The 10,333-nt window shown below is 43.5% G+C and overlaps 1 protein-coding gene across 2 annotated transcripts in view; it reads right to left on the bottom strand.

Moving 5' to 3' along the window:
• Window positions 1-4,961: 4,961 nt before the first annotated feature.
• USO1 (USO1 vesicle transport factor) overlaps window positions 4,962-10,333 on the bottom strand; it is a 63,976-nt gene continuing 58,604 nt past the window's right edge. For both annotated transcript variants that reach the window (XM_084760548.1, XM_084760549.1), the window contains 4 exons: window positions 9,435-9,533; window positions 8,242-8,349; window positions 6,811-7,026; window positions 4,962-5,891 (listed from right to left, as the gene is read on the bottom strand). In XM_084760548.1, the coding sequence (XP_084616674.1) occupies window positions 5,835-5,891; window positions 6,811-7,026; window positions 8,242-8,349; window positions 9,435-9,533 (480 nt within the window). In that variant the 3' untranslated portion in view covers window positions 4,962-5,834. The remainder of the gene's footprint in view (window positions 5,892-6,810; window positions 7,027-8,241; window positions 8,350-9,434; window positions 9,534-10,333) is intronic.

Genomic DNA, 10,333 nt, shown 5'->3' with positions numbered 1-10,333 from the left:
TATCATCCCTGGGCTGGTGGTCCTGGGTTCTTTAAGAAAGCAGGCTGAGCAAGGCAGGGGAAGCAAGCCAGTGAGCAGCACTCCTCCTTGGCCTCTGCATCAGCTCCTGCCTCTAGGTTCCTGCTCTGCTTGAGCTCCTGTTGTGGCTTCCTTTGGTGATCAACAGCAATGTGGAAGTGTGAGGTACCTGTCTGGCCTGCGAGAGAATTCTCTAACACGGAGGTCACCTAATAAGTGAGACTTTCTGGTGCTGATCCATTTCCATCTAGGCAAAGAGATGGAAGTGGAGCTTTTGATAGTGTTACCCTGTTCACATGCCTTCTATACATGGGATGGACACACATGCCTGCCATACACAGAATGGCACACATGACTTCTTTCTTCCTCCTCTTTTTTTTTTTTTTTTTTTTTTTTTTTTTTTGGTTTTTCGAGACAGGGTTTCCTTATTTTGTAGAACCAGGCTGGCATCGAACTTACAGAAATCCACTTGCCTCTACCTCCTGAGTGCTGGGATTAAAGGACTGCGTCACCACACCCGACACACATGGCTTCTTATCCAGTGTCCTTCTACCGACCGACCAGGACCCTCTGTTTCCATCTCACACTTAAACATTTGGCTTACAAATCCCTTATCCCCATAAAAGTATGCACTTCAGGAGGAGCTCCTCCTCGCTTGCTGCAGGACACAGGTGAATGTAAGCTGCAATCAGGCAGTGGTCTCACTTCCTTTAACAGTGTTTAGGCCAGCACGTGGGTCTGTGAGTCAGTTCTGGCCATGAGGCAGGAAGAGACAAGTTGAGCTATCTGAATACCAACCCTTCAAGCATGATTCTTCTATTACTATGGTCAGCGGGTTTGACTTCCAATTAAACTTTTATGGCCCAACAGATTTCATTCTACCACCTAACTTTATAGAGCGGTGGTTCTCCAACCTCCGTAATGCTGTGACCCTGTGGTTCCTCATGTTATGGTGACCCCGAACCATAACATTATTTTCATTGCTACTTCGTATCTGTAATATTGCTACTGTTATGAACTGTAATGTAGACATCTGATATGCAGGATATCTGACTGACCCATGACCTCTGTGAAAGAGTCGTTCCACCTCCAAAGGGGTCTCCATCCACAGCTTGAGAACTGCTGTTACAGCTGCTGCATATGGCACTCTATCCTCCATTACAGCAAACAAGGCAAAGGTGTTCCCAGTACTATCCCGAATGGCTTGTTTTGTTTTGAGGTGGGCTTTTGTTACTTGTAACTATATTACCTTGAACATTATGGCTTCATGAAAGCAAGCATTTTTACTGAATATGCATTACTGTGACCTAAGATTATTACAATGGGAAAATGATGCATGGTCCATCACCACCATCAGACATGGCAGTGTAGTGTAACACCTTGCACATGTGGCCAAATGAGACAAAGCATATGCTAAACTTGCACAAAAATTACTCTGGTATCTATTTTTAAAAATGGTTACTTAACTTGTCTTAATGTGGAAAATCTTGAGACATTATGTTTCAAGACAAAACATCTTTGCAACCAGATGTATATTGTTATTACTTAATCTTAAAAAAAAAAAACCCAAATCAAACAAAACAACAACAAAAACAGGGTTTTGACCTCCTAATCGCTCTCGAGTAGTGCCACTCCCTAAGACCAAGCATTCAAACCTATGGAAGCTGTGCCTACTCAAACCACCACAAGGCCCTAACCTAGTGCAACAAAGTGAGGAAACTTACATATTTGATTCCTAGCAGCATAATTCCAGATAAGTAACAACCTGTTAACTTGTGGGCTGGGACTCTGGACAGCACATACTTTGAGAATAAAGACAGTTCTCAGCAATTAGATTGTTGGCACTGCAGAGTGTGAGCATCACTCTGAAAGGTCAGTTATTGGAAAGGGCTTGGCAGGCTCCCTCTTGAGGGGCTTTCGTCACGTTAATCTAGAACTCATTCTCAGGAAGAACAAGGCTCTGCGTTGGCAGGTGATGAAGACAGTGAAGAACCGGCTGCTTTGTACTATCTGTGTCATGCATAGAGCTGGATCAAGGGGTAAAGCTGGCCTGGGGATATAATGGCAGCAGTAAGACAGTGCTAGGTAGGAGCACGGTGAACTCTTCAGGGATGCTCTGCTACGTACAGCCATCTTTCTTTTTTTAAAGACAAACAACTACTTGTTGCAGGATATTTGATCCCATTGGGAGGCCTGAGACTGTGAACTGTAAAACTTGTTTCTTGTTTGGTGTGGCTCAGCCCTAACACACACCTTTAGTCCAAGAGCTTTCTGTATACAGGATTAAATAAAGTTAATCCTAGGTTGAGGTGACAGGGATTAAAAGAGTAGGAGGGACTTTATGTTGAGGGGTATTTAAGACAGCGTGAAGAAGGGCTTCTCCTTCTGGGAGGCAGGCTGAGGAGGAAGGTCAGCTGGGCGCTTTCTCTGCCTCTCTGAGCTAGCAGGTTGTCGCTCTGGCATCTGGCTTGAGTCTTTATTAGTAAAATAAAATGTTTGGGATTTTCTTTAATTATGACAACACTTCTTTCTCTTTCAAAAGTGTATGCCCACAAGTGAACTGCACGAGCCATCCCTGCACACCAGACAAACGACGGAAATTAGCTTCTGCCTTTGGTATATTGGCTTTACGTAAATTCCTCAAGCACCCTCTACCTATTTTGTGTACGGGTATTTTGTCAGCATTCACATCTGTGCACCCCATGCATGCCTGGTGTCCACAAAGGCCAGAGAAGGACGTTGGATACTCTGGAACTAGAATTAGACAGATGTGAGCTGCCATGTGTGTCCTATGAACTGAACCTGAGTCCTCTGTAAGAGCAGCATGTGCTCTTAACCACTGCACTAACACTCCTGCTGCCCCTGCCCAGCTCCCTTTCTTGAGATAGTCTTAGTCATGTAGTCCTAGAATTCACCCTGTAGCACAGCTGGCTTAGAACTTGTGGCTATGGGACTGGAGAGATGGCTCAGCGGTTAAGAGCACTGTCTGCTCTTCCAGAGGTCCTGAGTTCAACTCCCAGTAACCACATGGTGGCTCACAACCATCTATAATGTGGTCTGGTGCCCTCTTCTGGCCTGCAGGTGTATGTACAGGCAGAGTACTGTATACATGCTAATAAATAAATATATGAAAAGAAAAAAAGAACTTGTGACTATAAGCTACCACATCTTACAAGTACTTTTTAAAAATATTGCCAAAAATTCCAATCTGAATGTAAAAATATCAAAAACCACCTTCTGGAACTTGGCAGTAAAACCCTGTTGCTGAGGACACCATGTACTCAGACTGTGGAGAAATGAAGCTGGTGCTCAGCTGGAAGCTGCATCTTTACTGGCTAGCTGTAAAAGTGCTGGAATGTCTTGCACACATTACAGGAGAAGTCTAAGCACCAATTTTACCCAGCTGTGAACTCTGCAAGCTATAATAAAAACATGCCCACGGGTACAGAAGTGACACAAATATTATAAGAGTAGCCAAACCTTTTTTGTTTGTTTTGGTTTTAGAGACAGCATTTTTTCTGTGTAGCCCTGGCTTTCCTGTACTCACTCGTAGATCAGCTGACTTCAAACTCATAGAGATCTGCCTGCCTCTGCCTTCCTGCGTGCTGGAATTACAGGCATGCACCATGAGGCCTGGCTCCAAACACTGTAATTGGACTTGAGGCTCCAGAAGATGAAACCTTTACCTAGCAGTGCTATCGGGCCAAGAACCTGTGGCCAGATGGGTCCCAGGCCTTAAGAGAAGACCTGCTCCTCTTACCTTGCTAAATGGACATATTATTAAACTGACTCCTAGTGACTTATCAGTATACCCCCAGACCAGTGCATCTCTCAGCCCTCGGCAGAAAAGCTTCTATTTACAATGATAGAAATCGATACAGAGACGCACAATTGGTCAAGGCTCAGCCCTAAGTGGGGCATCTGTATCACCCCCGAGTCCCCAAGGCTCAGGGAACATTGCATAGGAGGAAGTGGAAAGATGTGAAAGCCAGAAGTGTCAAGCAAACAGTGTCTTCCACACACAGTTGTGCCCTGAACAGAGGAACTCACGGCAATTTTAGAACATACACAAGATGACTCATGCCAGAGCCAATCCCAGCATGGCGGAGAGAGGTGAGCACCAAGTGCCACCCCAGGGGAGCAGCTATTGGCAGCTGAGCTCCCAAGAGAGGGAGAGTCACTATCCTTCAAGGGTATACTCTGGAAGGGGACTTACGGGGATCTAGTGAAAGGCCACATATACTGGACTTGGTGGGGGGTTGAGGGGGGGAAGTTGGGTGGGTAGGGAAGGGACAATGGATCTGGGAGGAGGAGGTAGGTAAATGTGACCAAAACACACTGAACAGAATTCTCAAAGAACTATTAAAAAATGAGGGGAAAACCAAAAAACTCATTTCAAATAATCTCTTCCACTCCAGCAGCTGCTCCAATTAGTCCCTTCGGCCCTACAGAATCTTGCCCAGTGGTTTTAGTGGCAAGCTCTCTCCTGACATCCAGTTTAGTACCAAGAAAAAGCAGCCTGCTGGTTTGGATAAGAGTGGCTCCCATAGGCTCCCATTTGAATGCTTAGTCACCAGGGAATGACTTTAATGGGATTAGAAGGATTAGGAGACATGGTCTGGTTGGAGGAAGTATGTTTTTGAAGTTTCAAAAGCCCAGGGTCTCTCTCTTGGCCTGCAGCTTATGATGTAGCTCTCATGTATGTTCCAGTTCCACGTGTGCTGACCATGCTCCCCACCATAATGACAGTGGACGAAACCCCTGCGACGGTTACCAAGTCCCCAGCTGGATGTCTTGTGTTATGAGGGTTGCCCTGCTCATGGTGGCTCTTTGCAGCAATAGAACATGACTGAGACAGGACGTCTCCTTGGTTTCTACTTGCCTTACTTCCTATGGACTAAATACTCTGTTAAAATCTAAACAAAGGTCACTATGACAGAGAGTAAGTGAACATAATATCTATTTTTATTATGAAAACATTAGACTTTGACACATTGCTTCATTTGCTTTTTAAAAATCTATTATCTGACTTACACCTATTCAACAAAAATGCCAATAAATTATATAAATCATAGTTTGGGTCTTTTTAAAACTAAGAACATGTGTCATGATAATCAAACAATACTAAATCCCAGCTGTATGAACTCCTGACTATAATTTGTTTTCCATCTTTAGCTTAAACAGAGAGAAAACCAGCCACATTAATACACTGCTGCAGTTTCTCAGACTGCCCTCCATGCTCCTGCCCTACACGCTCCTGCAGCCTTTCCTCTCAGAAGGCAGACAGTGGCCTGTTGGATGGCTGGCGCTCACTCTAAACTGTCCCGTCCTGTTCTTTTGGGTGGGGACCCCTGAGCCCAGGCTATCCTGTCTTTAAGTAGAGTCCTTTCTTTACAAAGAGATAATCAGCTGAGAACTCAAACGCTGATTTAGAAATAATGATTCCCACTCAGTACACACTAAATCAAATGTGTTGGTACTGAAGTCACAGGTTCAGAAAAGCAAACAGCCAGTGAAGCAACAAGGCAAACTGCACTGCACCACAGCCTTCAGAGCCCGCTGCCCTTTGCAAATTGTATTTCGGGAGAGTTCAGATGAACATAAACAAAACTTCCACATGAAGTTAGAGTTTTCCACATAAGTGGCAATATTAAAGAACATATATCAATAATTTTATTAGTGAATGCTTTCCACCTGGTTCCGTTTTTATTTTCTGTGGAGGCAAACCGAAGCACTGTCTTAAGACTTCTTCAACATAATGACATAATCGCTATCACTCCTAGGGTTTAAAGCTAGATATCCTGGTCCTTGTCACCTTAGTCAGTTTCATCATCATCATCTTCTTGGTCTCCAGATTCATCTTCTTCTTCAACCTAAGGGGAAAATACAGATTTGTTCATACACATACAGAATAATACATATGACAAACATATACATGTTAATATAATGTGCTTGTGGACTGTATAGAGTTTACCCTGGTTCATTCAAATGCTGATTTCTCTACCCAACCTGGACACTGCATCGTGATGTTTATTCTAAGTATCTCCTGTCTCAAGTTTGTGTAAACATGTCACCATTTGTTCTTTGCATTGCCAATAAAAGCCAACTAACCAATGCTGAGCAAGACAGAGAATAGGGTGGGACATCCTGGTCAGTGAGGGGAGGAAAAAGAGCAGGAAGGACAGGAGGGTTGCACATGGAAAGGACTGGGAAACACCAGGAGGAATGAGCTGGACCTAGGATACGAGTAAAAAGCAAGTATAATGTGGGGAATCTGAATGGGAGGAAGCTATACTAGCTTGGAGGATTAGGATGGAGTAATTATTACAGAGCATTGTGCTCTAGGCTAATTAAATATATCCTGGTCCCTCTGTGTGGTTATTTGGGTATGTAGCTGGTTAAAGAGTAACAGCTGATTAAAATAATAAGTCAATATTAAATATTAATAATCATTCACAAAATACATTTAAAACAATACTAATAATAGTGTCTGTCATTATAGTACAATTAGATTCCTTGACTGCCTATGTTCAGGGCTCCCTGTCATTTTTAGCATGAATGGGTTATATTAACCAGTTAACTTTAGTGATAAAGGGCCATACTTTCTATCCAGGAACCTGAACCCACTGTGGTTAAAAACAAATGAGTTCTAGGCTCCAGGTCTTCAAATATTGCAAAGAGAATTTGATTTAGCTAAGATGAGCTCACCCAACAGTGAGAAGTACAAGTATGGACCCGCATTGCTACTGCCAACATAGGAGCAGCTTTTCCATGCAAATATCCCGTTCTTACCGGATGACCAAGATCCTTGAGTTTACTCTTCAGTGACAGGATTTTCTGATCTTGATCGGCCAACAGCACCAAAAGATCATCTTGTTCTTTCTTAGAATCCATAATTTCCACGTCTAACTTGTCTTTCTCAGTTTGCAGGATGGCAATGGTGCTGTTTGAGGAGTCCAGCTGCTTCTTAATGGCCGTTCTCTCCTCAGACAGTGCTTTAACTTCATTCTAGAGGAAAGGTGACAACCAGTGATCTAAAACCAGTGCTCATAGCAGTTTCTGCTGATGGCAAATCACTCTATGTCATGGATTAGGTGTGAAATGTGCTCCACTGGCTCCTTGGGTGCCAGATGTAGGTCACTAGCAGTGGGTCTTGAAGGTGATACGTGTTTCTGGCTGGCTGGAGCTGTCTTTTCCTTATCTGCTAACGTTTGGCCACCATACATTCCTGCCACCACAGCTGAGAGCTTCCAGCCTGGGCTGTGATATACATCTCTACTCCTTAAGTTATCTCTGTCAGGGTTTTTGGTCACAGGAATGTGAAAGTAACTAACGTACGAAAACTGTTCAATCTGAGGTGCATGGTGTGGGAACTGGCTATGCAAGTCTCGGAACATAAGCATCTGTCAGCCTACTTAGCAAAGAAAGCCACAGTGAAGAACAAAGTAGAATGCAGAAACCTTAGTTTCACTTAGCCACCCTGCCCAAACCCTGAGAGATAACACTGTACAGAACACAGGAAGCTTCAGAATTAGAACTCAAAACTCAAAGGAAAAAATTCCATTTCAGAGAATTAAATGAAAGAAATTTCAAATAAAACCATTAATTTAATTTAACATTAATTTAAACATAATCCAAAAAGAATAACTATATACCATCTCCTGTTTTCAAACTTTCCTTCATGATTTATTAATAAATATCACCTGGTCCTTTTCTTCCTGTACTTATTCTGACATGTCTGTTACAGTATTCCTCAGCCCTATGGAGTCTATGTGCTATTTTGTTTTGGAGATAGTCTCCTGGCTGGCCTGGAACTCATGGCCACCTGTCTCCCCTCTGCCTCAGTGCCCGCAATGCCTGGCTATATGGGGTTTTTGTATTAGCCAAAACTGTTGCCCTTATTTTGTTATGATTAAATACTGATGCTGATAAAACTTGCTGGGTGTGGTGGTATGCACATCTTTAATCCCAGCACTCAGGAGGTAGAGGCAGGAGGATCTCTGTGAGTTCGAGGCCAGCCTGGTCTACAGAGTGAGTTCAAGGACAGCCAGGGCTACACAGAGAAACCCTATCTCATAAAAAGAGAAAAAACCCCTCACTTCCAGTTTTTTGGTTTTTTTTTTAATACAACTAAGGGGCTCAGAGTTTAAGTGAAACAAAGTCAGGTTCTCTGGAATTTATCTCATATTATGTATAATGAATGGCAGTTTTACCAAAACCAACCTTTAACTCTTTCGTCTCCTGCAGCAAGGCGGACAGCCTTCCTTCCACATCAGTAGTTTTAGCAGCTGCTGCATTCTCACACTCTCCTTGTACAGGAACTGATTTTGTCTGAAATTTGAGGGGAAAAAAACCAACAACCAAACTTTTTAAAGTTACAAATGATTCTGGGTGTTTGTGTGTATGTGTGTGTGTGTGTATGTATGTGTATATACATATATATATATGTATGTATGTATGTGTATATACATATATATGTATGTATGTGTGTGTGTATATATATATATATATTTTTTTTTTTTTTTTGAGACAGGGCTTCTCTGTGTAGCCTTGGTTGGTCTGGACTCGCTTTGTAGACCAGGCTGGCCTTGAACTCACAGAGATCTGCCTGCCTCTGCCTCCTGAGTGCTGGGATTACAGCTATGTGCCACCACACCTGGCCTTTCTTACTGTTTTGAAATTTTATTTCAAATGACAGAATATAAGACTCATGGATTTATGTGAAAACAACAAAATGCTCTGACAGATGAGCTGCCCACTGTGAAGTGGCATTAAATCTCATCAGCGTACAAGGAAGGCAAGGCTCAGGACTCAGGACTCAGGACTCAAGACTCAAGATCAGTCCAGAAAAACATGCATCAGTACAAAACAGTAACCTGAATCACGTATATAGCTGACATTCCTAAACAAACAACTACAGTGCAGTCTCATTTCTCTCGGCTGTTTACAGAAAATGTAAGGGAATAGAGAGAAACTTACAAATGAGTAAGTAAAAATAAAGGTTTTGAAATTTTCAGCCTATCCAGATTTTAAATCATGAGAAAGTGTGTTCTGGGAAAACCAGGAAGGGCCTGCATCCCTTTAGTAAGTGAGCACTTGTGTGGAAGCAGCCAGCCCGCTCGGCAGAGGCAGACAGAGGTGCATGTGCAGGGCTTTTTTGTTCGATGGTTTGGACGTGCACAGGATTTGGATAATTTTATAGCAGCAGGGAAGCTGTCAGCTTAGACACAAAGGGATGGAAATGGGACATTACACCAGTGAAGTAAACTGTTCGGTAACTAAATAAGCAAATCCATACAGTAATACAAAAGAAAGGCAGAACAAAAGGCTACCAGGAAGCCTGTCCTGGAGCTCTGGCTAATGAGTAATAAAGGCTGCAGCGGAGGAACAGATGCAAGAAGACAAGGATGACTCACCAGGACTTCGGCTCTCTGCAGCAGCTCGTGGTTTTCTGCCTGGAGTCTGGTGATCTCAAGAGACTGTGAGCTCAAGTGGGACTTTAATGTTGTCAGTTCCTGAAGACAAGAACAGGAGAGCTGAGGCGTGAGCAGCAGTGGATTCACTAGGGAAATGTCCATTGCCTGACTTTATCCTCAAAAATCACAACTTGCAGGTTTTAAAATGTAATTATTGAGACTTACTCTTGCTGTTAGGCTAAGATGGAGAATTAAACAGTTATTTACTCTGTTGCTCGTGAGCCCCCGTGTGTTCTTCCCCTCCCACTCAAGGGAAGAAAGGCAGCCAGCCAAGCACGCAGGTATAGGGGCAAGAAAGCAGGGGGAATGAGTGTGAGGACCTTGAGAAGGACGGGTGCAGGACATGGAAAACACATGTGGGAGCCCGAAGGCTAGGCTGACCACAGAGAAAGCAGAGCTGCCACCTGACGCACAAGCAATCTGATTTCCTAGTGCCATTAGCTACCCACAGAAGAACAGGTAAAAATGGGATTTCAACACCAAGGGCTGGCTCCAAGTCTGTCTATGAGATAGCCATCAGATCTCTGCCATATCTCAGGCCTCGTGACTCCTGGCTGAAGCCACAGGCTTAGTGGCTGCAACTCAAAGCAGGATAGCTCTAGGTCAGAGGCCACTAAACATGGCAGGGCAGTGCTACTGCAAAGATGAAATTGCTAGTTTATACTGTTAAACTTTCTGGTGTCTACTGACCCCTGAAACTAGGAAAGCCATGGAAATGGTAGCGCCCACTCAGTGATGTTCCCTGACCCTTAGGACTTATGGCAGTGGTCGGAGGCATGACTGGTGGTGAGGTACAGGCAAGTGAACAATGCTTTATATGTCTATTGTGTACACATATG

This window comes from Acomys minous, assembly GCF_964271855.1.
Source record: "Acomys minous genome assembly, chromosome: 15".
In the NCBI taxonomy this organism is placed as follows: domain Eukaryota; kingdom Metazoa; phylum Chordata; class Mammalia; order Rodentia; family Muridae; genus Acomys; species Acomys minous.
This window is presented reverse-complemented; position numbering and strand designations above follow the sequence as displayed.